Below are 26,312 nucleotides of genomic sequence, written 5' to 3'. Positions count from 1 at the left end.
AATTATCATTCATCATCTTCTTCATCAAAACTTCTATAGCGGAGCTGACAGGTGACAATCGTTATGCTATGGACCCGTGTCCAACATGCATGCTGGACACGGGTAACAGTGCCTTATCTTTTTTAAAAAAAGAAAAATTTCCGGCCGCTTCGTTATAGGAGTATATGTTCATAATTTTATTACTATATGTTAATAACTGTACATTCATAACTCCATAACTGTACGTTCATAACTGTAATTTTATTACTATATGTTAACGAATGAGGTCTTTGCAATCTAATCTAATGATTGTAAACAATTCTGATAAAGCTTATTCAAAGATTTGGTATCTTTTATTGGAATATGTGTGAAAAAGACATGCATACCAATTAACGGATGAGATGTTTGCGATCTAATCTAACGGTCGTAAACAATTCTAATAAAGCTTATTCAAAAGATTTGGTATTTTTTATTGGAATATGTGTGAAAAAGACATACATACCAATTAACGAATGAGATCTTTGCAATCTAATCTAACGGTGGTAAACAATTCTGATCATGCCTATAAAAATGCCTTGCATCACCAACATATTTAGCATTCATCCCCTTATCATTTTCGCATATATCCCTAAACATGAATTCCAACACTGGCAAACGTCCTATGCCATTTTCTTCATCATCCTCCTCTTCTTTCTCTTCCTCATCATCATCATCGGATGGTGAGTTTGATCTTGCAAGTGTAATACGAGCACAAACATTATTATTAACCAATGCATATACTAGCCCCAACCTTTCATAGCTTTCTACATGGAAAATATGGTTAATCAATCAAGGGATGAGGAGGAAGAAACCCCTAACAGCGAGAGTGAAAAGGAAGCTGCAGAGGGAGTGAAGAAAGCGAGAAGCGGCAGTAGATTCAGTACAGTACATCTCAGCGACAAACAACCTTCCTTTGAAATCATTGTGAAAAAGAGCCATAAATCTTCCATGGTAATTGCATCCATGCTTATTATATTTTATTTTTTTTTTTGTGGATATGCAACAAATTAAATTCATCAACACCTTTAATTTATTGTTTATTTGTTTTAGACTGTTCCAATGGAGTTTGCTCGGTTCACCGGAATATTGCATGAAAAGATGATAAATCTGAGGTGTGAAAATGGGGCGCCTATTGACGCATGAAGCTGCAAATGGTGAATGCATAGAGAAGAACTTTAACAAGCCTGTAATCTCTTCTGTTAGTAAAGGGAATAAGTTTGTTACAACTTCCCTTCCCGCCATATCTCTGTATAAATAGTTCTCTTGTTCCCCTCTTCAGATTGAATAAAAACAGTTACCATTCTTCATGACTCTCTTTCCTCTCATCCAACTCAAACAGCCGTGAGCTTCCCCTCTGTTTTCCAATATGGTATCAGAGCGCCGGCCAGGCAGTTACGCCGCCGCATTGACCGGCACCGATGAGTCTAGCCAGAGAACTCATCCTTTTCCGGCAACACCAAACGATGAACATCTTGTTCATACTCCCTTCGCAACTGATCTGCAAGGAAACTCTGTTCCGCAGAGGAATGCTAGCCTCGACAACATTGAGAATCCGCTCTATCTGAACATCAACGAAAATCCGAACGCGATTCTCGTGAGTCCTCCACTCACAAGCAGTGGAAATTATGGATCCTGGAGCATTTCTATGCGTGTGGCCCTAGAAGTCAAAAACAAATGGAGCCTCGTAGACGGAAGTGTTGCCATGCCAGAGAAGAATCACGCTCAGTACTCATCGTGGAGAAGATGTAATCTGATAACCTGTTCGTGGATCCTGAGGTCCCTCCATCCGTCAATAGCTCAAAGCGTAATGTATATGGAGAAGGCTAAGGACATCTGGAATGATCTACGAAGACGATTTTCACAACGAGATCCGTAGCGGATCTCGATCCTCCAGAATGAAATATATGATCTGAAACAAGGAGGTCGATCTGTGAATGACTATTACACCGAGTGCCGCACCTTGTGGGAGGAGATGAATTCGCTGAGACCGCTTCCGATCTGCAAGTGTGAGCCGCGGTGCAAGTGTGATCTAGTTGATGAGATCAGAAATGATCGAGAAATCGATCAAATCATCCGATTCTTACAAGGATTAGACGAAGATTACAATTCTCTCAAATCTAGTGTGCTTGTTCTCGATCCGCTACCTGAGATGCATAAGGTCTTTGTTATGGCCGAAAAGTATGAGAGACAGCTAGCCATCACTAAACTGAGCACCGGAACTATAGAAAGCAGTCATGCCAATGCCATGCAAACTACACAAAATTCCACAGATGAGATGATTGCAGCTTTCAATAACTTCAACAGCAGGAAGAATTTTAATTCAAGTGGTGGAAACAAAAGTGCTAAGTGCACATTTTGTGGCATGTCCGGGCACACCATCGAGAAATGCTACAAAAAGCATGGTTATCCACCAGGGTGGATACCAGGCTACAAATCGAAGGGCAAACAGCAAACTGCAGCAGTTTCTTCTGACAGTAATGTATCATCTGAACAGATTCAGAAATTAATCACACTTCTGCAAGCTCAGGCAGGACATGGTCAGACTTCCACCGCAGCAACTGTGTCTCTCATACCAAAATTTAATAAACCTGACCTCAACAATGAAGGCAAGTTTTCTGATCTTTCTTGCATTAATTCTGTTAGCTTGTCTCCCTCAACATGGATTTTAGATTCAGGAGCAACTGATCATATAGCCTGTTCTATTAAGTTTTTTGATGAGTATCACACTATTGAGGGAATGATGGTGAGCTTACCTAATGGAGATCGTGTTACTGTGGAACATGTGGGAAGAATTAAACTGACTGAGGATATATGGTTAACAGAAGTGTTGCACATCCCATCTTTTAACTTCAATATTGTTTCTGCTAGCAAGTTATTGAAAAATTCACCCCACTCATTAATGTTTGCTTCTGATCAGTGCCATCTGAAGGTCCATGGGAGGACGATTGGATTTGCTAAAGAAGAGAAAGGGCTCTATTTGCTTAGCATACCCCCTACTAATACTTGTAATCAGTTTGTTATGCAGTGTAGTATTGATCTTTGGCATCAACGTTTGGGGCACTATCCCACCAATAAAATTCATTTGCTTTGTGATATTCCTGCATCAAATAATAGAAAATTGGCTTGTGATGTATGTCAGTTTGCAAAACACAAGCGATCCTCATTTCCAGTTAGTACAACTATATCAAATGCTTGCTTTGATCTGGTACATGTCGACATTTGAGGCCCCTTTCAAGTTAAATCATTATGTGGAGAAAGGTATTTCTTGACTATAGTTGATGACTACTCTAGATATACATGGTTAAGATTGATGAAATGCAAATCAGAAACTAGGGCTTTAATAAAAGATTTCTATAAGCTCGTTCAAACCCAATTTGGTATGTCCATCAAGGCCATACGCAGCGACAATGGATTAGAATTCAATATGGAAAGTTTTTTTGCTGACAATGGCACTATCCACCAGAGAACTTGTGTGTATACACCCCAGCAAAATGCTGTGGTTGAACGCAAACATCAACACGTACTAAGTGTGGCTCGTGCTCTTCGGTTCCAAGCTGGTTTCCCTCTTGAGTTCTGGGGACAGTGTGTGATTCACGCTGTCTACTTGATAAACAGACTCCCCACTGCTGTTTTGGAGTGGTCTAACCCTTATTTCAGGTTATATGAAAGAGAACCGGATCTTAGTAATCTCAGGGTTCTTGGCTGCTTGTGCTATGCTGCGAATCTGTCTCCTTCTCGTCATAAGATGGACACTAGAAGCAAGAAGTGTGTCTTAATTGGAATGCCTGCAGGAATAAAGGGGTACTTGTTATTTGACATAATCAACAAGTCTACACTTATATCTCGTGATGTGGTTTTCTATGAGGATCAATTCCCTTTGGCAGAACAGAACAAGCATATGGTTGGCAGAACAGAACAAGCTATAAACCCTTCACTGCCAAATATTTCTACTATGGATTGTGAAGAAGTTCCCACTCAGACACATCATGAGACTATGCAGCATCCTCTAAATATCATGTCAGACACACCATCTCCTTCCCATCATTCCTTGCAGAATGTTGATTATAATGATGGGTCCAATTCTCCAAATAATGATGAGCATGATGTTGATGAAAACAACATAGTGGACACAGCTCCTGCTTCAAATCATGATCATCAGCCTCGGAGGTCTACTAGGCAACGCCAAGCTCCCAGCAAGCTACATGACTATTATTGTGATGCTCTATTCCAAAACAGCTCCAGTTCACCACATTTTCTGTCAAAAGTTGTGGCTTATGATCATCTTGCACCCTCTCACAAAGCCTTTGCCATGGCTGTCACCACTGCCAACGAGCCAAAATCTTACAAACAAGCTGCCCAGCATGACTGTTGGCAGAAAGCTATGAATGCGGAGATTAGTGCCCTCCAAGAAAACAAGACGTGGGAACTCACGGATTTGCCCCCGGGAAAAACACCTATAGGGTGCAAATGGGTGTTCAAAGTAAAGCTCAAAGCCGATGGAACGATTGAACGACATAAATCTCGCCTCGTAGCTAAAGGCTACACACAACAACTTGGAATCGATTATCTGGAAACTTTTTCTCCGGTTGCAAGGTTAACCACCATCCGTACTTTTCTTGCTGCAGCAGTATCTAGAAACTGGTTCATCCATCAAATGGACATCAACAACGCCTTTTTGCATGGTGAATTGAACGAGGAGGTTTACATGCTTTTACCACCAGGCTTTGAAAGCACGAAACCAAACCAAGTGTGTAGATTACTCAGGTCTTTATATGGACTCAAACAAGCAAGTAGGCAATGGAATGCCAAACTCACCACTGCTCTTGTTCAAGTTGGTTTCAAGCAGTCCTCGGCTGATCCATCTTTGTTTATAAAAGGGAAAGGTGATGATCTAATTGCATTGCTCATTTACGTTGATGATATACTAGTTACCAGTGCTAAAATGAATCTCATTGATTCTCTCAAGAAGTTCCTGGATAACATGTTTAAGATTAAAGATTTGGGGCAGTTAGGCTATTTTTTAGGAATTGAGGCAACCATGTCAGCAGAAGGCTTGAATCTCTGTCAACGAAAATATGCTCTAGACATTTTGGAAGAATCTGGTTTCATTGGATGTAAACCAGTGAAGACTCCTATGATGCAGGGCCTAAAACTATTACACAATGAAGGCACCCCCCTCTCTGATGCACCTTCATACAGAAGATTGGTAGGAAGACTGCTCTACCTCACAGCCACTAGGCCTGATATTGTTTACGCTGTTCAACAATTAAGCCAGTTCGTTGATGCTCCTACTGACGTGCACCTCTCAGCTGCTCATCGTGTGTTACGATATATAAAAAGTTCACCAGGCCAAGGGCTACTGTATTCTGCAAAAACCAGTCCCAACCTTAAGGCCTTCTCCGACTCAGATTGGGCAGCCTGCTGTGAGACTCGCAAATCCATTACAGGTTATTGCGTTTTCCTTGGATCTGCTCTAGTCTCATGGAGATCGAAGAAGCAAGCCACAGTTTCGAAATCCTCCTCTGAAGCTGAGTATCGTGCCCTTGCTGCTGTTGTATGTGAGGTCCAATGGATTCAGTATTTACTCACTGATTTGCAGATTAAACCATCCATGCCAGCCACAGTGTTTTGTGATAACAAATCTGCAGTTGCCATCGCCGAAAACCATGTCTTCCACGAGCGAACAAAGCACATTGACATCGATTGTCATATAGTGCGGGAGAAATTAAGCAAAGGATTGATAAAGCTTCTGTCCGTGACCTCGGCGAATCAAGTGGCTGATGGCTTCACTAAACCTCTGCCTATTTCTTTGTTCCAAAGCTTCACGTCTAAGCTGGGGATACATAATCTGCATGCCCCAGCTTACGGGGGGGTATTGACGCATGAAGCTGCAAATGGTGAATGCATAGAGAAGAACTTTAACAAGCCTGTAATCTCTTCTGTTAGTAAAGGGAATAAGTTTGTTACAACTTCCCTTCCCGCCATATCTCTGTATAAATAGTTCTCTTGTTCCCCTCTTCAGATTGAATAAAACAGTTACCATTCTTCATGACTCTCTTTCCTCTCATCCAACTCAAACAGCCGTGAGCTTCCCCTCTGTTTTCCAATAGCGCCTCAGAAAATGGAGATAGCATCGTCGGAGAAGAGAGTCCGTCTGATCAACGGATGGAAGTCTTTCCGAGAAGCCAACAAGATCAAGAATGGGGATAGGTGTTCCTTCACCTTGGTTAATCCTGACAGCACAGAAACTATGGTTCTGTTGGTTAAAAAACTACTCAAATGAAAATGGATAAATTAAGAATATATATATGCAGAGTTCCATACATTGTAGTAACAAACCACCATGTCTACAGAGTTCCATGGTGTTTTTATTTACTTGGGTGTTTTGGAGTAAAAACAACTTTTGCAGACTGATACATGAGTACTGATCACCAGGTACAACGTTACTGTTAATAAAAATAAACTTAATGCCCAAACACAGTAGTAGGAAGGCGCGGTGTGAGAAACACCTTAAGAGGAGTGGCTTTCGCATTTACGAGCCCTGCACTTCCACTCATATCTACTTTTTCATCGGATGGGAGGGCGAAATCGAAGCAATGTAGCAAGGTGGCCAGACAAATATATAGAGTCTGCAACGAGAGTTGTATCCCGGGGCAAGATCTCCTCCCGGATCCAAATGGAATGAGCTCAAAATGCTGCCCCCTGACATCGATGTCTTTATGAGTTGTCAAGAACCTCTCTGGCTGAAACTCGTTTGGCTCGGGCCATATGCTTTCATCGCGATGAATCTTCCAAATGTTTATCATCAATCTTGTACCGGCTGGCACATGGTAGCCATTTGACAAGGTGCAGTCCTTGAGTGAAGAACGTAAATCATTGACTGGGCCTGGTGGGTAGAGACGGAGGGTTTCTTTGATCACAGCTTGGAGAAAGATTAAGTTCTTTATGTCAGATTCATCAACATTTCTGTCCCTTCCAATTTGAGTGTCCAGCTCCTCTTGAACCTTATCAAGCATAGTGCGATTGTTCAATAGCAAAGACAATGCCCAAGTTAGAGTCACAGCTATTACATCACTTCCTGCTACTAACATATTCTGCAAATTATATTAAAACACTCCAACTGGTTAATATTGCAGTAAATAATAACACTTTAAATTTTGTATAAACTTTCAAGAACTCACCAAGCATGTAGCTTTGATTATGGTATCTGCATCGAAGCCAGAAATTTGTGCATCTTCCATGATTTCAAGCATTACATCCATGAAATCGCGTGCTCCCTTGCCCTCCTGGGAGATCCTCCTCTTCTTATGTTCTTCCAACCACCCTCCTACAAGGTTGTCTAGCTCTTTCGCAATTCTCTTCATCGATTTCTTGTGCCTTCCAAAGTCCAGCCACTCAAGAAAAGGGAAAAAATCAGACAACACAAACACACCAAAGATGTTAAAGAATTCTCTAATCACTTTGTTGCATCTTCTTCCCTCTTCCTTGTTGCAATCTCCGGTGAACCTCTTCCCTCCGACCATCCTCACTGACATGTTCTGGGCCAGGGTTCCAAACCACAGCGTCAAATCCACCATGACACCATGCTCAGGACTTCCACTGAAAACCCATAACTCATACAGCTCTTTAATGGAAGTCACCAGTTCTGATGTCCTTATTGGCTTCAGCATATCAACTTGGCGAGTGGAGAGAAGATGAAGAGTGACAATCTTGCGCATCTCTCGCCAATATTCCCCGTAAGGACCAAGCCCAAAGAAAGCATAGTTATAGCCAAGAAGCTTAGAAGCGGCTATTCTCGGCCGGTCGCTGAAAGCCTTGTCGTGAGTGGTGAAACACTCCCTTGCCATTTCCCAACTACTTATGACCAAAGCTTGATGACTGCCCAGCTTTATCGCCATCGCCGGTCCATGCTTGTCGGCCATGGCGCCGAGGACTTCATACATAAGTTTGCCGCCACTGAAGCAGTGCAGGTGGCCGATAACCGGCAAAGCGCCATCTGGTTGTGGCAAACTCCGGCCCTTTATCTCAGCAACTCGTCTCCTTGACTGAAAGTAATAATGAACCAAGAAAATCAAGGCGCAGAGACTTGATGCAAATGTTAGAAGGAATTGGAATGTTTGATCCATGATCGAAAGGTTGTAACATGGAAAGCAAGTTTAAACCAAGTGGCCGGACTAAACAATTTCAAGTGTCGGTAGGGACTGGCTGATATTTTATTGTGAATTTGCGGTTAACAATTTTTATACTTATAAACAAATTGAATGCACATATTGATTAACATATTATGTATCTGTAATTAATATAATATGTACATACAATTAGCAATTATGTATATGTAGTTAGGAATAAGGGTCAAATAGCCCACTCAACTGCACACGGCAATTTATATCCTACACCACGGCGCGCGTTGCACTATGCGCCCAGATGCAAAACGACGTCGTTTTAATTTTTTTTTTTTTTTTGAAATTTCCCGCCCCAGTGAATGGTAGTAGTTTTTTCTTTAAAAAAAAACCTGCTGTTCAAGAATGTACATAATATTATACTAGAATACACATAATTGTATACATGAATGTACATAATTATATAACAAAATATACACTCTTTTAAAAAGATAATACACATAATCTAACATAATACATAATAAACATAAACTTTTAACATAATACACATCAACTAGACAACTATTAATATAATACACACAAATTTTCTGATTCGGATGTACATAACTGTATAAAAAGAATGTACATAATTGTATAAAAAATGTACATAACTGTATGAACTAATACATATAACTGTATGAACAAATATACATAACTGTGTGAACAAATACACATAATCCCAGCAACTTCCTACCGCGCCTCCCAAAACGACGTCGTTTTGGGAGGCGCGCGACGCACAGTGCTATGTGCGCCGTGGTGTAGGGTATAACGATTGACTGCACACCAACATGCAATTAGGCCATTCAACTCAAAAAAAAAAAAAAGCAATTGGGTCACTAAACAACACAAAATTATGCAATTTGACCCAAAATTACTTGTTCACCTGAATAGGAGGTTATTAAATTTAAAAATATTTTTTTACAATAATTTTAATTAAAATAAATATTTAAAATAAAAAAAATAAAAAAAAAAAACCGCCAGAGACGATGAAGTCTTCGTCTCCTGGCCGGAGACGAAGTTACCTTCGTCGTCTCCGGCCATGGAGATGAAGAAACCTTCGCCTCCATGGCCTGGGGACGAAGGTCACTTCATCTCCATGGCCGGAGAAGACGAAGGTAATTTCGTCTCCGGCCAGGAGACAAAGCGACCAGCCGGAGACGAAGATTTCTTCATCTCCGGCAGTTTTTTTTTTTTTTAATTTTTTTATTTTAAATATTTATTTTAATTTAAAATTATTGTTAAAAATTATTTTTAAATTAGTAACCTTCTATTCAGGTAAACAAGTAAATTTTGGGTCAAATTGCATAAGTTTGTGTTGTTTAAGGATCCAATTACATTCTTTTTGAGTTGGATGACCTAATTGCATGTTGGTGTGTAGTTGAGTGGCCTATTTGACCCTTATTCCTATGTAGTTATCATGTTATGCATCTATACGCAATTACCATGTGATATGTCTTCAATTTTTACAGGTACAGAAACTGTTAGTACAAAATGTATAGTATTTACTGCAGGTACAAAATCCGAAGGCTATTTTAAAATCATGTTCTATAATATAAGATAGACCTTGATCCATGGTATAATTTGTCATCATTCACCATGTCGACCAAAGTTTCGTGTCCAAATTGAAGTGATTCTTTACTCTTTTTTTTTTTTTTGGGGGGGGGGGGGTGGGGGGTGGGGGGGTTAAATAATTGGTGATGGTGAGAATGGGATTTGAGGTACAAGGATGACTACGATTCAGTTCAAACTAAAGCAAAACGATAATTGTAGGGACGATTTCAATTCTGATTAGATAATATAAGAAACCGGAATCTCGTTCAAACTGAAAAAAAAAAATCAAAACAAAACAAAATAAAACTATGCCACTACATAACTTAGAGCATCAATATCAGTGAATATTGAGGGATTTTTGGAACAGTAGCGGATGAGGTGGTGGAGAGAGAATGCAAGAGAGAAGATATTTGTTTATTTGTAAGAGAGGAGTTTATTGTAGAAATGTGAGACCCACTGAAAAAATATGTCAGTCGTGCGCACGCCGCGTGCGTGTCGCAAGTGCGCCCAGCACGTCAGGCGCGCTGACAATTAACTTTTCTTCTTAAAAAAAAAAAAAAAAACAAACAAACAAACAAACAAACAAAAATGTTTTTTTTTCCTCTCCATTTTCATATTCTCTTTCCTAATCACACTTATAAAAACTCCTCAAAAATCACAAAAAAAATTCACTATTATGGATGCTCTTAGTATTATTTAGGACCACATAGGAATTATATCAAATCATTTTCTCAAAAAAAAAAAAAAATCAATGATAAGACTTTTTTGTCTACTTGTATAGTGTATAGGCCCACCGAAGAGGGATGTCATGCATGTTTCATGTGAAAATACAATATTTTTTCATGTGAAAAATACAATATTAGTATATATGATGCATATAATTTATATTTTCTAGTGATTATAGTACAAAAATATCTAGAATAACATGCACATGAATAGTACTTCGGCATTAATGGTGCGGAGGGCAAGCACTATTCAAATATAATTATTTTCACACATAAATTATCAATTTAAATGTCACGTAATAATATAAAAAAATTAATTGTTAAATTTGGACTATTATAAAAATATATAATATAATTAAAAAATAGTTTGAACTGCTAGTTTTGATTTGCCATTTTCCTGAACCATCAATCATCAGTTCCGAATTGGAACCCTGCTGTGATCATGTCTAGCTGTAATAGGTAAATCACGAATCCTCTACGTAGATTCTCCGTCAATATCTGTCGTTGGCTTTACGCATGGAGTCACCCAACCCCCACCCTGTCACTATCATGTGATCGATCTCTTAAGCTAACCTTGCGCGTTTCAATCTTCTCACTAAATGTCTTAAACTGTTAACTAAATCTAAAAAAAATGCAAAAGAACATATTATTTTTTTGGAATAAGGTTCAAATTGGCCACTAAACGTAACATGAAAAGGCAATTAGGTCACTGAACGAAAAAAAAAAAAAAGTGCAATTGGGCCACTGAACATTTTAAATGTATGCAATTTCACCTGATAGCAGGTTACCATCAATTTTAGCAGGTTACCTACATATGTGGCAGCTAAATTGGCATTTTTAATAAATTATTAAAAAAAAAAACAACACGGTGGCGGGCATTTTATTTATTTATTATTTTTATTACTTTTTTTTTTCAATTTTTTAATAAATAATTATTACAAATTATTAAAAATGTCAACTCAACTGTCACGTAAGTAGGTAACCTGCTATCGGTGAAATTGCATACATTTAGAGTGTCTGATGGCCTAATTGCACATTTTTAGAGTTTTCAGTGACTTAATTGCACTTTTTTTTTTTTTTTTTCGTTCAGTGACCTAATTGCATTTTCAGGTTACGTTCAGTGTCCAATTTGAACTTTATTCCTATTTTTTTTCTTAATTAAAATATTTTTATTTCTTTAGATATGAAATAAATGAATGAGTTGGTTAGACTATTAGCTTGATAATCAGGATGTTGTAAATTTTACTAATGAATTGCGAATTTTCTTCGTGCAGTGATTGAAGTATGAGTAACTAATCTTGTGTCACGCATGTGTGTGTGGGGAGGTGTTAGAGTCAGCCAAGCATATATATGTTCATGGATTGCCATCAAGTCGCATGCATGTAGTCTACGATGGGGCTATCAATATCGAGTCAAGGTGGCGGGGAACTAATTGATTGGTTCTTTGAGCAGTTTGAAAATCTTAGCAGGTAGAGTGACGTTGATGTAGAAACAGACTCTCAATTAATTATTAATGCTTTGCTTTCAAATCATTTTACTTAACCTAAGTTACAAGACGAACCTAAGACCTCTCATTTGAAAGAACTATAAAAGTACCATTGATTTACAAATTAGTTGGGGCAAACAAACTAGTATTTATATGGAGTAAACATATTGTTCGTAAATTAGTAACACTAATGTTCACATACATCGTAAATTAGTAACATCAAATTTCTTAAAATACAGTTAATGAACCCTGCGGATCCGATGGCCTTATCTTCTTGGAGATCTCAGTTGAGGTGACAAGCCAGCAGTGACGTCAAACAAGTCTAGCTACCTTCACGTAAAGGAAGTCTATGTTCAGATTTCTTATTATGGAGTTTGGGACTTGGGAGTTGATGAGCTTCTCCATTTAACTTTGCATTGCATACTCAAAACTTCACTGTAAACTCTTCCTTTCCATCTTCTTTCTGCACAAATTATTGTTTATTTGTTTTAGACTGTTCCAATGGAGTTTGCTCGGTTCACCGGAATATTGCATGAAAAGATGATAAATCTGAGGTGTGAAAATGGGGCGCCTCAGAAAATGGAGATAGCATCGTCGGAGAAGAGAGTCCGTCTGGTCTACGGATGGAAGTCTTTCCGAGAAGCCAACAAGATAAAGAGTGGGGATAGGTGTTCTTTCACCTTGGTTAATCCTGACAGCACAGAAACTATGGTTCTGTTGGTTAAAAAACTACTCAAATGAAAATGGATAAATTAAGATCGAATATATATCATCTCATTGCTGCGCCGACAAAACGTGGAATGAATTGATGTTAAGCACAAGTTTTTGGATCTTTTCTGCTACTATGTTTTTGTGTAAATTTTCTGGGTAGATTGAATCTACAGTGTATAATTTTTGCAAGCTTTTTGACTTTCTGGGTGCAGTACTGTACTGTGAATCTAAAAACCAAATGCCCTTACTTCGAATGAAACCATTGTAAAGAATAGTCACTAGACTTTCATGGTATTTAACTTCTTGCATACTATACGTATATATTTTGTTTCAATGGCTGTGCAAACCAATCTCTCTTTTAATTCCCGTATTTTTTAATCATAATATGCATTTTTGTCGGTTTGATCCAACCACTCCTCTATGCTCTTGATTTCTCTTTGCAATTTGTAGTTGTTGGTGTTTAATAGACTCATGCACAAATAGATCTTCTATCAAATGTAAATTCATTTTCAAAATTTTGTTTTCTTCTTTACGTTTTGTCAATGCTATTTTTTCTTTTGCTATTGTTACTGTTAGGGATATACCTTTGCCTCCTGGCATGCTACGGTCGGTTCCGTAGGGTGCCGTCACGCAGGTCCTAAACCGACTGTCACCGACCCTCGGCTCCATCTCGACCACTTTGGGACTGGTCGGCAAGACAGCGGCGAAGCGTGTGTCTGAACGCTAACCCCACGTGTCGCGAGGGCCGGGCTATGTCCCCTTACATCCCCTATAAATACCCGCATTTATTACAGAGGGGGACTTTTGGACTGACTTGACACCTAGGCCACTTGATTGGAGGCTACCGACCCACTGTCACGAGGCCCCGCAACCGAGTGCCCGTATTCAGTACTCTACATACGCATCCGTATTTGTAGTATCAATTACTTTGTCTGTTGCAGTTTGAGCTTCAAACAAATGATTGTGTTCGAACATTCCTTTGAACTGTGCAGTTTGTTGGTTCCATTGCAGCAATAAATTGATTGCGCTCATCATAGAGTTGTTTCTTCATCTTTTCATTCTTCCTTCCCGTAGGACGTTCATCTACATTGTTCATTTCATTACAATGATCATCAGTTTCGAAATCATCATTCAAATCAATAGCAAATGAGCATGAGCTTATTGACTTCTCGATTCTCAAAGATTGTGATTGTGATCCTTCCGTAGTTCTTTTTCGACCTCCAACATTTGGCGAGCTCCCAGTTTTACAAAATTTCTGCATGTCTTTGACAATATGTCATACATGATCAAATTTAAATTCTTTTTTGTATTTGGACTTTTGCATTAGTAACTCATTTGCTCTATCAAGTTATAAAAAAAAATTATAATTCAAATTAAACAACGAAATTAAGACAAAAAAGATGAGATAACTAAACAACACAAATTTACAAGATACTCACAATATCTTGTTCAAATGCACCACTTGGTTCATGTTCTCTAGTTGTTGAATGCATCCTCTTAGTTTGCTGATCGCTGTCGATATATTTGCCCAGCGAGTTTGCAGCAATCTCCATGGTTGATCAATATCAATGTGTGCCGGTAACATTTGTTTAGATTCTTGCGCAATGAGTTCCCATAATTAGCGATCGTTGCCCTTTACAGGATGTTGGGTAATATCCATAAATATACTACAAAGTAGTTTGTCTTCCTCATTTGAGTATGAGGCAATTCGAATTGAACGTGAGGGGTTTGACATATTTCAATGAGATTTTGAGATTCAAAAGAGGGGTGATATTACTTCTAAAATCTAATTGTAGTATTTATAGAGTTATAAGGAATCCAACTAACTGTTGAGATCTTTGCGATCTAATCCAACGTTTGCAAACAATTCTGATAAAACTTATTCAAAAGATTGAGTATCTTTTATTGGAATATGTGTGAAAAAGATATGCATACCAATTAACGAATGAGATCTTTGCGATCTAATCTAACGGTGGTAAACAATTCTGATAAAGCTTATTCAAAGATTTGGTATCTTTTATTGGAATATGTGTGAAAAAGACATGCATACCAATTAACGGATGAGATCTTTGGAATCTAATCTAACGGTTGTAAACAATTCTGATATGCCTATAAAAAAGTCCTTTCATCACCCACATATTGAGCATTCATCCCCTTATCATTTTAGCATATATCCCTAAACATGAATTCCAACAGTGGCAAACGTCCTATGCCATTTTCTTCTTCATCCTCCTCCTCCTCCTCTTCTTCATCTTCCTCCTCATCATCATCGGATGCTGAGTTTGATCTTGCAAGTGCAATACAAGCACAAACATTGTTATTAACCAATGCATATACTAGCTGCAACCTTGCCATAGCTTTCTACATGGAAAATATGGTTAATCAATCAAGGGATGAGGAGGAAGAAACCCCTGACAGCGAGAGTGAAAAGGAAGCTGCAGAGGGAGTGAAGAAAGCGAGAAGCGGCAGTAGATTCAGTACAGTAAATCTCAGCGACAAACAACCTTCCTTTGAAATCATTGTGAAAAAGAGCCATAAATCTTCCATGGTATTTGCATCCATGCTTATTATATATATATATATATATATATTTTTTTTTTTTTTGTGGATATGCAACAAATTAAATCCATCAACACCTTTAATTTATTGTTTATTTGTTTTAGACTGTTCCAATGGAGTTTGCTCGGTTCACCGGAATATTGCATGAAAAGATGATAAATCTGAGGTGTGAAAATGGGGCGACTCAGAAAATGGAGATAGCATCGTCGGAGAAGAGAGTCCGTCTGATCAACTGATGGAAGTCTTTCCAAGAAGCCAACAAGATCAAGAATGGGGATAGGTGTTCCTTCACCTTGGTTAATCCTGACAGCACAGAAACTATGGTTCTGTTGGTTAAAAAACTACTCAAATGAAAATGGACATGTATGCAGAGTTCCATACATTGTAGTAACAAACCACCATGTCTACAGAGTTCCATGGTTTCTTATTTACTTGGGTGTTTTGGAGTAAAAAACAACATTTGCAGACTGATACATGAGTACTGATCACCAGGTACAACGTTACTGTTAATAAAAATAAACTTAATGCCCAAACACAGTAGCAGGAAGGCGGGGTGTGAGACACACCTTAAGAGGAGTGGCTTTCACATTTATGAGCCCTGCACTCTCACTCATATCTATTTTTTCATTTGATGGGAGGGCGAAATCAAAGCAATGTAGCAAGGTGGCCAGACAAATATGTAGAGTCTGCAACGAGAGTTGTATCCCGGGGCAAGATCTCCTCCCAGATCCAAATGGAATGAGTTCGAAATGTTGGCCCCTGACATCGATGTCTTTATGGGTTGTCAAGAACCTCTCTGGCTGAAACTCGTTTGGCTCGGGCCATATGCTTTCATCGCGATGAATCTTCCAAATGTTTATCATCAATCTTGTACCGGCTGGCACATGGTAGCCCTGTGACAAGGTGCAATCCTCGAGTGAAGAACGCAGACCGTTGACTGGGCCTGGTGGGTAGAGACGGAGGGTTTCTTTGATCACGGCTTGGAGAAAGACTAGGTTCTTTATGTCAGATTCATTGACGTTTCTGCCTCTTCCAATTTGAGTGTCCAACTCCTCTTGAACCTTATCAAGTATAGAACGATTGTTCAGTAGCAAAGACAATGCCCAAGTTAGAGTCACAGCTATTGCATCACTTCCTGCTACTAACATATTCTGCAAATTAAAACACTCCTGCTGGTTAATATTGCAGTTTAAATAAAACCCTTTAAATTTTGCATAAACTTAACGTTCAAGAACTCACCAAGCATGTAGCTTTGATTATGGTATCTGCATCGAAGCCAGAAATTTGTGCATCTTCCATGATTTCAAGCATTACATCCATGAAATCGCGTGCTCCTTTGCCCTCCTCGGACATCCTCCTCTTCTTATGTTCCTCCAGCCACCTGCCTACAAGGTTGTCTAGCTCTTTCGCAATTCTCTTCATCGACTTCTTGTGCCCTTGCAAGTCCAGCCAGTCAAGGAAGGGGAAAGAATCAGACAACACAAACACACCAAAGAAGTACAGGAATCCTCTGATCACTTTTTCGCACCTTCTCGCCTCTTCCTTGTTGCAATCCACGCCGTCTCCGGTGAACCTCTTCCCTCCGACCATCCTCACTGACATGTTCCGGATCAGGTTTACAAACCACGGCTGCAAATCCACCATGACACCACGGTTAGGATTTCCACTGCTAACCCATAACTCATACAGCTCTCTGATGGAAGTCTCCAGTTCTGATGCTCTTATCGGCTTCAGCATATCAACCTGCCGGTTAGACAGGAGATGGAGAGTGGAAATCTTGCGCACCTCTCGCCAATATTCCCCGTAAGGAGAAAGCCCGAAGAAAGCATAATCATAGCCAAGAAGCTTAGAAGCAGCTAGTCTCGGACGGTCACTGAATACCTTGTCGTGAGTGGTGAAACACTCCCTTGCCATTTCCCAACTACTTATGACCAAAGCTTGATGACTGCCCAGCTTTATCCCCATCGCCGGTCCATACTTGTCGGCCATGGCACTGAGTACTTTATAAATAAGTTTGCCACCGCTGAAGCAAAGCAGGTGGCCAATAACAGGCAAAGCGCCATCAGGCTGTGGCAAACTCCGGCCCTTAATTTCAGCAACTTGTCTCCTTGACTGAAAGTAACGAACCAAGAAAATCAAGGCACAGAGAGTTGATGCAAAAGTTAGAAGAAGTTGGAATCTTTGATCCATCTCCATATCCAAATGGTTGGACTAAACAGTTTCAAGAAAATCAACGAGTTTATCATAATTTCATTGAAAGGCGTGTTGAGCTGGACTGGTCATTGTCTTTGCTTGTCTTATTGAGAGAAATATTGACTAAGAACGAATCATGAGTGTATGATAGGCTAATAAAGTCATATATAGCTACAAAAGTAGAAATGTATACAAAGATATTTGTGCATTAGGGACAAATTATATGATCTAAATTGTTTCTTTTAGTCCTACTTTTAATTTTTCGATTAGTTCTGGCTTTTTAATTCAGAAACTTTGTATACTAATTTAGATCACAGAATAGCACTGCAGATCAGAAGATGCGGCACTTACAAATTAAAGTCATAAGAATCCATCTTTCAAGATTCAAATCGAGCCCAGCAGCTGATGGAAGTAAATGAGAATGGCCAATTCCAATTGCTTGAAACATTGCCTAGATACAATTCACAAATCAAAAGTTGTCATAAGAACCAGTTTAAGATTGAGATGATTCTCCCTGGTATGTTTTTCCCATCAAAGCAATCACTCCTAGGACACTTTAAACACATTATGGTATCCTTTCACATTAAAACAGAAAAGATTATTCAATTAGACTACTCAAAAATAGGCATTGCTTAGTCTGACAAGGGCATGACTGCAGAAATAAACTGTGTTTTGGAACCCTAACAATACTGCTACCAATAAATATCCAAAAAAAAAAAAAAAAAAATCTGAACTTTATAACTGCGAAGCCAATCTTTGAACACCAAAAGCACACCCAAAGACATTCGAACACCACCTTAAAAGTTACAATAAAGAAAGCATGTTTTACGCCAACACGTACCAAATTGAGCTCATTCCCATCTTGAATGTACCGAGAAATGCCGCTCGAGAGGGCGATTTATTACCCGGAAGACAAGGAGGAGTAGACGCTTGTTCTCAATTGAGCTCCTCTTCTCCGAAGCTGCGCCCAAAGTTCGCGGCATTCTTGAGAGAATTTTGGTTCTGGGGTTATTAAAGAAGGGTAGTTTATGAGTTATATGCTGGTGTTTTCTGAAGCCATTGAGTTACGGCTTATGAGTGTAAATGCAAGGTGGACTGCTCAAAAATTAATATGATTGTGAAGTTCGAGAGATGTGAGCTTTTCTGCCACCACTTTGCGGTGGAGATACGGGCGGCGCGGCCGTGGCAGGAGGGAGAAGAGAGGGCGATGAATGGTATGAAGCGTCGTCGTTTCAAACTGAAGCCAAGAGCTTAAGCTGTGGACTAATCGAAAAACTAAATAGTAAATATGAAGTAGACATATTGTTCGTAAATCAACAACACTAATCTTGACATACATTGTAATAACAAACCACAATGTCTACATACTTTGGTATTTCATATAGATTAAACACAACATTTGAAAACTGATACATGAATATTGATCATCATATATATATTTCTGAAACTAAAAGATTAAGCTAATGCTCAAACAGAGTAGACTTAAGACGCGGTGTAAGACACACCTTAAGAGGAGTGGCTTTCGCATTTATGAACCCTACACTCTCACTCATGTCTATTTTTTCATTGGATGGGAGTGTGAAATCAAAGCAATGTAGCAAGGTGGCTAGACAAAGATGCAAGGTCTGCAAAGAGAGTTGTATCCCAGGGCAAAATCTCCTCCCAGATCCAAAAGGAATGAGTTCAAAATGTTGTCCCCTAACATCAATGTCTTTATGGGTTGTCAAGAATCTCTCTGGGCGGAACTCATATGGCTCGGGCCATATGTTTTCATCGTGATGAATCTTCCAAATGTTTACCATCAATCTAGTACCGACTGGCACGTGGTAACCTTGTGACAAGGTGCAGTCCTTGAGCGAAGAACGCAAAGCATTGACTGGACCAGGAGGGTATAGACGCAATGTTTCTTTGATCACAGCTTGGAGAAAAACTAGATTCTTTATATCAGATTCATCCACATTTCTATTTCTTCCAACCTGAATGTCCAGTTCCTCTTGAACCTTATCAAACATAGCGCGATTGTTCAATAGCAAAGATAGTGCCCAAGTTAGAGTCTCAGTTATTCCATCACTTCCTGCTACTAACATATTCTGCAAAATAAATTAAAACACCTCTGGTTAATATGTGAGTAAACAACTTGTAAATTTGTAATAATACCACTTCAGAATTCAGATCGATTTTGCATATATATATATATATATATATATGAACTGCTTTTTCAAGAACTCACCAAACATGTTGCCTTGATTATGGTATCTGCATCAAACCCAGAAATTTGTGCATCGTCTTCCATGATTTCAATCATTACATCCATGAAATCCTGTGGTCCCATGCCCTCCTCGGACATCCTCCTCTTCTTATGTTCCTCCAACCACCCTGCTACGAGGTTGTCGAGCTCTTTCGCGATTCTCTTCATCGATTTCTTGTGCCCTTGCAAGTCCAGCCACTCAAGAAAAGGGAAAGAATCAGACAACACAAACACGCCAAAGAAGTAGAGGAATTCTTTGATCACTTTCTCGCACCTTCTTGCCTCTTCCTTGTTGCAATCCACGCCGTCTCCGGTGAGCCTCTTCCCTCCGACCATCCTCACCGACATGTTCCGGATCAGGTTTCCAAACCAGGGCCGCAAATCCGCCATAATGAAACCACGCTCAGGATTTCCATTGCTAACCCACAACTCATACAGCTCTCTAATGGAAGTCTCCAGTTCTGATGTTCTTATGGGATTCAGCATCTCAACTTGCCGGTTAGAGAGAAGATGGAGAGTGACAATCTTGCGCATTTCTCGCCAATATTCCCCGTAAGGAGCGACGCCGAAGAAAGCATAATCATAGCCGAGAAACTTAGAGGCGGCTATTCTCGGACGGTCGCAGAATGCCTTGTCGTGAGTGGTGTAACACTCCCTCGCCATTTCCCAACTACTTATGACCAGAGCTTTATGGCTGCCGAGCTTTATCGCCATCGCCGGTCCATGCTTGTCGGCCATGGCGCCGAGGACTTTATACGTAAGTTTGCCACCGCCGAAGCAGAAAAGGTGGCCGATAACCGGCAAAGCGCCGTCCGGTTGCGGCAAACTCCGGCCTTTTATGTCAGAAACCCGTCTCCGCCTTGACTGAAAGTAACGAGCCAAGAAAATCAAGGCGCAGAGAGTTGATACAAAAGTTAGAAGAAGTTGGAATCTTTGATCCATGGATGTTTGTGATATGGAAGAGGCGTCAGACATGGCGGTTCAGAATGTCTCTGCTAAGCAACTGTAGTGTATCTGATACATATCCAAATGCTCGGAGTTATAAACAGGTTCAAGAGAGACAGGGCGGGCCCTGGGCAAGTCTTCCCAGGGCCGGCGCACAGGAACCCCAAATTTTGGGGGCCCCATATTTAAAAAAAAATTATGTGTATATATATATCAGTAATTGCGATTTCGAACAAAGAAAAATATCTACAGCTGCAGCTCTGAACAAACTAAGCGACAAACTCTGAAACTCACAAACCTACCCTAAATCCCTAATCTAGCGTCTAGCGGTAGATAGAGACACAAAGTAACAGAAGAGACTAAAGAGACTACTACAATTTCAATTTGCATAGGTAATTGATGATGTAATTTAAATATTTAATTTGACTTATTTGCATTATTGAGACTGTTGTAGTGCTTATAGTCTTAGATTAGGTAAATTAAATTGGGTCAATTATATTCTTAATTCATTGCTATTTGGTTGTTTGTAATCTTTATGTAATAATTTAAATATTCAATTTGGTTGTTTATTTGTATTATTTACTCGGACCGGCCCTGGGCAAGTCTTCCCAGGGCCGGCGCACAGGGCCCCCAAATTTTGGGGGCCCCATATTTTAAAAAAAAAATTGTGTGTATATATATATATATATCGGTAGTTGCGGTTTCAAACAAAGAAAAATATCGGCAGCTTCGGCTCCGAACAAACTAAGCGAAAAACTCTGAAACTCACAAACCTACCCTAAATCCCTAATCTAGCGTCTAGCGGCTGATAGAGACACAAAGTAACAGAAGAGACTAAAGAGACTACTACAATTTCAATTTGCATAGGTAATTGATGATGTAATTTAAATATTTAATTTGACTTATTTGCATTATTGAGGCTGCTATAGTGCTTATAGCCTTAGATTAGGTAAATTAAATTGGGTCAATTATATTCTTAATTCTTTGCTATTTGGTTGTTTGTATTCTTTATGTAATAATTTAAATATTCAATTTGGTTGTTTATTTGTTTTCTTTACCAGGGCCGGTCCTGGGCAAGTCTTCCCAGGGCCGGCGCACAGGGCCCCCAAATTTTGGGGGCCCCATATTTAAAAAAAAAAATTGTGTGTATATATATATTGGTAGTTGCGGTTTCGAACAAAGAAAAATATCGACAGCTGCAGCTCTGAACAAACTAAGCGACAAACTCTGAAACTCACAAACCTACCCTAAATTCCTAATCTAGCGTCTAGCGGCAGATAGAGACACAAAGTAACAAAAGAGACTAAAGAGACTACTACAATTTCAATTTGCATAGGTAATTGATGATGTAATTTAAATATTTAATTTGACTTATTTGCATTATTGAGGTTCCTGTATTGCTTATAGCCTTAGATTAGGTAAATTAAATTGGGTCAATTATATTCTTAATTCTTTGCTATTTGGTTGTTTATATTCTTTATGTAATAATTTAAATATTCAATTTGGTTGTTTATTTGTATTCTTTACCAGGGCCGGCCCTGGGCAAGTCTTCCCAGGGCCGGCCACAGGGCCCCCAAATTTTGGGGGCCCCATATTTAAAAAAAAAATTGTGTGTATATATATATATATCGGTAGTTGCGGTTTCGAACAAAGAAAAATATCGACAGCTGCAGCTCCGAACAAACTAAACGACAAACTCTGAAACTCACAAACCTACCCTAAATCCCTAATCTAGCGTCTAGCGGCAGATAGAGACACAAAGTAACAGAAGAGACTAAAGAGACTACTACAATTTCAATTTGCATAGATAATTGATGATGTAATTTAAATATTTAATTTGACTTATTTGGATTATTGAGGCTGCTGTAGTGCTTATAGCCTTAGATTAGGTAAATTAAATTGGGTCAATTATATTCTTAATTCTTTGCTATTTGGTTGTTTGTATTCTTTATGTAATAATTTAAATATTTAATTTGGTTGTTTATTTGTATTCTTTACCAGGGCCGGTCCTGGGCAAGTTTTCCCAGGGCCAGCGCTTTGGGGGCCCCATATTTTAAAAAAAAAATTGTGTGTATATATATATCGGTAGTTGCGGTTTCGAACAAAGAAAAATATCGGCAGCTGCAACTCCGAACAAACTAAGCGACAAACTCTGAAACTCACAAACCTACCCTAAATCCCTAATCTAGCGTCTGGCTGCAGATAGAGACACGAAGTAACAGAAGAGACTAAAGAGACTACTACAATTTCAATTTGTATAGGTAATTGATGATGTAATTTAAATATTTAATTTGACTTATTTGCGTTATTGAGGCTGCTGTAGTGCTTATAGCCTTAGATTAGGTAAATTAAATTGGGTCAATTATATTCTTAATTCTTTGCTATTTGGTTGTTTGTATTCTTTATGTAATAATTTAAATATTCAATTTGGTTGTTTATTTGTATTCTTTACCAGGGCCGGCCCTGGGCAAGTCTTCCCAGGGCCGGCGCACAGGGCCCCCAAATTTTGGGGGCCCCATATTTTAAAAAAAAAATGTGTGTATATATATATCGGTAGTTGCGGTTTCGAACAAAGAAAAATATCGGCAGCTGCAGCTCCGAACAAACTAAGCGACAAACTCTGAAACTCACAAACCTACCCTAAATCCCTAATCTAGCGTCTAGCGGCAGATAGAGACACAAAGTAACAGAAGAGACTACTACAATTTCAATTTGCATAGGTAATTGATGATGTAATTTAAATATTTAATTTGACTTATTTGCATTATTGAAGCTGCTGTAGTGCTTATAGCCTTAGATTAGGTAAATTAAATTGGGTCAATTATATTCTTAATTCTTTGCTATTTGGTTGTTTGTATTCTTTATGAAATAATTTAAATATTCAATTTGGTTGTTTATTTGTATTCTTTACCAGGGCCGGCCCTGGGCAAGTCTTCCCAGGGCCGGCGCACAGGGCCCCCAAATTTTGGGGGCCCCATATTTAAAAAAAAAATTGTGTGTATATATATATCGGTAGTTGCGGTTTCGAACAAATAAAAATATCGACAGCTGCAGCTCCGAACAAACTAAGCGACAAACTCTGAAACTCACAAACCTACCCTAAATCCCTAATCTAGCGTCTAGCGGTAGATAGAGACACAGAGTAACAGAAGAGACTAAAGAGACTACTACAATTTCAATTTGCATAGGTAATTGATGATGTAATTTAAATATTTAATTTGACTTATTTGCATTATTGAGGCTGCTGTAGTGCTTATAGCCTTAGATTAGGTAAATTAAAGTGGGTCAATTATATTCTTAATTCTTTGCTATTTGGTTGTTTTTATTCTTTATGTAATAATTTAAATATTCAATTTGGTTGTTTATTTGTATTCTTTACTGTTCCACATCTCTTAGGCAGCGCAATTTAGTGAATTGATACAAAAACGACAGACTTAGCTCATGTGCTATTGATTCTTTAATTTTTTTTTTTTTTATCATACAAACTCTCAAGTTATTCAATTTTTTGATAAGTAATTAAAATTACGTATTATTTCATAATTCTTGTTTATTGTTTTATTTACATGATTTAATAATTCTGATTTCAAAATAATATATTCAAGAATTCGTTTCTTGATTAATTATTTATTGATAGAGTTTCTAAATAAATTTTTATTCTTTAGGATTTTATGTCTTCTAGAAAATATTCATCTGGGTTAAGAAGCGTAAAAAGAAAAAAAGAATAGAGCAACTAACTCAATCTCAAAAGGGAACTCTTGAAAAATTCATTACAAAAAAAATCTCAAATAGATGAGCAAAAAGATGTTGCAAAGAAAAAATTGTTAGATGTTAATCTTTATATAGAAGATCAAGATGATTGTGAGATAGGAAAAAATTTAAATGATAGTGTGCACAACGATGATAGGTATCATTGTAACAATGAAAATAATAAAAACGTTGGTAGTTGTTTAGATGATGTTGGTCACAGTAAAATTTTACTTACGATCAAATATGTTGCAAGACAGACTCAATGGATTAGCTTTAATCTCTATTGAATATGAGATTTTGGAAGAAGTTTATATCAAAAGTTTGGTGGATGATTTGCGTCTAAGTGTGCACGGCGCATGTAACTTTTTAAATGAAATTTTAGATGTATTTTTTATACAATATTTATGTTTTGAATTTTTGACACAACTTTTTGAACAACTATTATTTATATATAAAAATTACTTGAAAAAAGAGAGCCCAAATTAAGATATCGCACAAGACTCCATTTTTTATTGGAAAACCCAACCCGTGATTTACGGGCTGACGGACCGGGCTATAGACATGCCGTCAGCCCGTATTAAATTTTAATAAAAAAAATTATTTAAATGTGATCCTAAAAGGAATTATTTAATTGTTATAATTAATAAATTCACACTACCAATAGAATACAATAGAGTAAGATGATACACAATAAGAAGCATTCAATTCTTCATTTCAGGCCAGAGACATAGAAGCCTCAAGGCAAGTCCAATGATTCGATGCTCCCAGCTAATTTAATAGCAGATATAGTGAACTGATTAAAAAAACTCACACACAATCAAACCAATACATGGACCAATTAAATCAGGAACCGTTATCTTGGGCGATTGAACAAGAGTTACAGAAGATCGTGCTTTTCAGTGATTGTCAAATGGTTTGTCACCTTTTCAATAGCTCGGCTATGGATTATTCTTGTACGGGTTGCGTTCTTAGCCAATGCCGTGATCTCAAACGACACTTTGAAGTAGTGTCCATTCATTATATTTCTAGATCAGTGAATAAGCTGGCTCATGTTGTTGCTAGAGCTGCTCATTCATCTACTGGTCCTTCTATCTGGCTTAATTTTGTTCCTTCTTGTATTGAATCTATGATTTAATAAAATTATGACGTTATTTTCAAAAAAAAAAGAAGATATACATATACTAGAGTTTTAGTAGACTCTAGCAGTAAGAAATAAAACAAGGAAAAGTTCCTCAAAAAAAAAAAAAAAAAAAAAAAAAAAAAACAAGGAAAATCGGAAAAGCTTTCTCTGATCAAAGGGACAGGCATGATCAAATTTCTCTACCAAGCTAGTTAAACTGAAATTGTCAAATACAGTTGAAATTACAATTTGGCATCCAATTAGGAATCCTTCCCATGCAATACTTGAAAAATTCTCTAAAAAATCCACAATGAAATATTCAAGCACCAGTAACGTAACTTAGCATATATGTGCATAACATATCCACAACTTTCATAAAATTCAACATAATATTAAAATCATTTCCAAAAAGCTAGCTGCATTAGGTATACCTATGTTTCTCCACAATCAATTATTTGGAGCTAAGCAATTAGATGATACTCATATTTCCTTATGCAGAAAGCGCGCCCCGTACAAGAGTAACGGATGTGCAGATATGTATTAGCGATGTTTCATTAAAATGAAGATGTTCTTTTCAAATAAATCACTCAAATCAAGATATATATATTATGTTTAAGAAAGTGTTTGAAATATAAAAACCCCATGCTTTGTAATGCAAAAGTGTTGAACTTCTTCCCCATTCTAGTTCCCAACCCACCCCAACACAACATTCATGATGCTATTAGCAGTATAATGTATATTACTTTTTTTTTTTAAAATATATATATGGGGCCCGGATCATATAGGGATGAGTTGAAATTTCTCCAAATCAACTCGTCCAAAACACGGGTTAAATGGGTCTAGCCCCCCA

General features: G+C 38.3%; 4 protein-coding genes and 1 pseudogene across 4 annotated transcripts; 1 reads left to right on the top strand and 4 right to left on the bottom strand.

Annotated features, from left to right (window-relative positions):
* Positions 1 to 6,343: 6,343 nt before the first annotated feature.
* LOC109180325 (cytochrome P450 82C4-like) lies at positions 6,344 to 7,134 on the bottom strand. Its single transcript, XM_019329836.1, has one exon. The coding sequence runs from the start codon at positions 7,107 to 7,109 to the stop codon at positions 6,483 to 6,485; it is 627 nt and encodes a 208-aa protein (XP_019185381.1). The 5' UTR covers positions 7,110 to 7,134; the 3' UTR covers positions 6,344 to 6,482.
* A 53-nt stretch (positions 7,135 to 7,187) lies between these two features.
* LOC109180240 lies at positions 7,188 to 18,648 on the bottom strand (annotated as a pseudogene).
* LOC109180326 (putative uncharacterized transmembrane protein DDB_G0281883) lies at positions 14,817 to 15,576 on the top strand. Its single transcript, XM_019329837.1, has 2 exons — positions 14,817 to 15,198; positions 15,314 to 15,576. The coding sequence occupies exons 1-2, from the start codon at positions 14,833 to 14,835 to the stop codon at positions 15,443 to 15,445; spliced, it is 498 nt and encodes a 165-aa protein (XP_019185382.1). The 5' UTR covers positions 14,817 to 14,832; the 3' UTR covers positions 15,446 to 15,576.
* On the bottom strand, positions 15,681 to 17,445 carry LOC109180320 (cytochrome P450 CYP82D47-like). The gene is made up of 2 exons (XM_019329831.1): positions 16,449 to 17,445; positions 15,681 to 16,360 (listed from the first exon to the last, which is right to left on the bottom strand). The coding sequence occupies exons 1-2, from the start codon at positions 17,403 to 17,405 to the stop codon at positions 15,731 to 15,733; spliced, it is 1,587 nt and encodes a 528-aa protein (XP_019185376.1). The 5' UTR covers positions 17,406 to 17,445; the 3' UTR covers positions 15,681 to 15,730.
* Positions 18,649 to 18,751: 103 nt separating the features above from the next.
* On the bottom strand, positions 18,752 to 20,652 carry LOC109180319 (cytochrome P450 CYP82D47-like). The gene is made up of 3 exons (XM_019329830.1): positions 19,633 to 20,652; positions 18,853 to 19,492; positions 18,752 to 18,822 (listed from the first exon to the last, which is right to left on the bottom strand). The coding sequence occupies exons 1-2, from the start codon at positions 20,623 to 20,625 to the stop codon at positions 18,863 to 18,865; spliced, it is 1,623 nt and encodes a 540-aa protein (XP_019185375.1). The 5' UTR covers positions 20,626 to 20,652; the 3' UTR covers positions 18,752 to 18,822; positions 18,853 to 18,862.
* Between the last annotated feature and the right edge of the window lie 5,660 nt (positions 20,653 to 26,312).

This window comes from Ipomoea nil, unplaced genomic scaffold (assembly GCF_001879475.1).
Source record: "Ipomoea nil cultivar Tokyo-kokei standard unplaced genomic scaffold, Asagao_1.1 scaffold1026, whole genome shotgun sequence".
In the NCBI taxonomy this organism is placed as follows: Eukaryota; Viridiplantae; Streptophyta; class Magnoliopsida; order Solanales; family Convolvulaceae; genus Ipomoea; species Ipomoea nil.
This window is presented reverse-complemented; position numbering and strand designations above follow the sequence as displayed.

Coding starts and splice junctions, on each gene's coding strand:
- LOC109180325 (XM_019329836.1), bottom strand. CDS start 7,109: ATGTTAGTAGCAGGAAGTGATGTAATAGCTGTGACTCTAACTTGGGCA.
- LOC109180326 (XM_019329837.1), top strand. CDS start 14,833: ATGAATTCCAACAGTGGCAAACGTCCTATGCCATTTTCTTCTTCATCC. Junction 15,199..15,313: donor AGAGCCATAAATCTTCCATG/GTATTTGCATCC, acceptor TATTTGTTTTAG/ACTGTTCCAATGGAGTTTGC.
- LOC109180320 (XM_019329831.1), bottom strand. CDS start 17,405: ATGGAGATGGATCAAAGATTCCAACTTCTTCTAACTTTTGCATCAACT. Junction 16,361..16,448: donor TAATCAAAGCTACATGCTTG/GTGAGTTCTTGA, acceptor TTTAATTTGCAG/AATATGTTAGTAGCAGGAAG.
- LOC109180319 (XM_019329830.1), bottom strand. CDS start 20,625: ATGTCTGACGCCTCTTCCATATCACAAACATCCATGGATCAAAGATTC. Junction 19,493..19,632: donor TAATCAAGGCAACATGTTTG/GTGAGTTCTTGA, acceptor TTTATTTTGCAG/AATATGTTAGTAGCAGGAAG.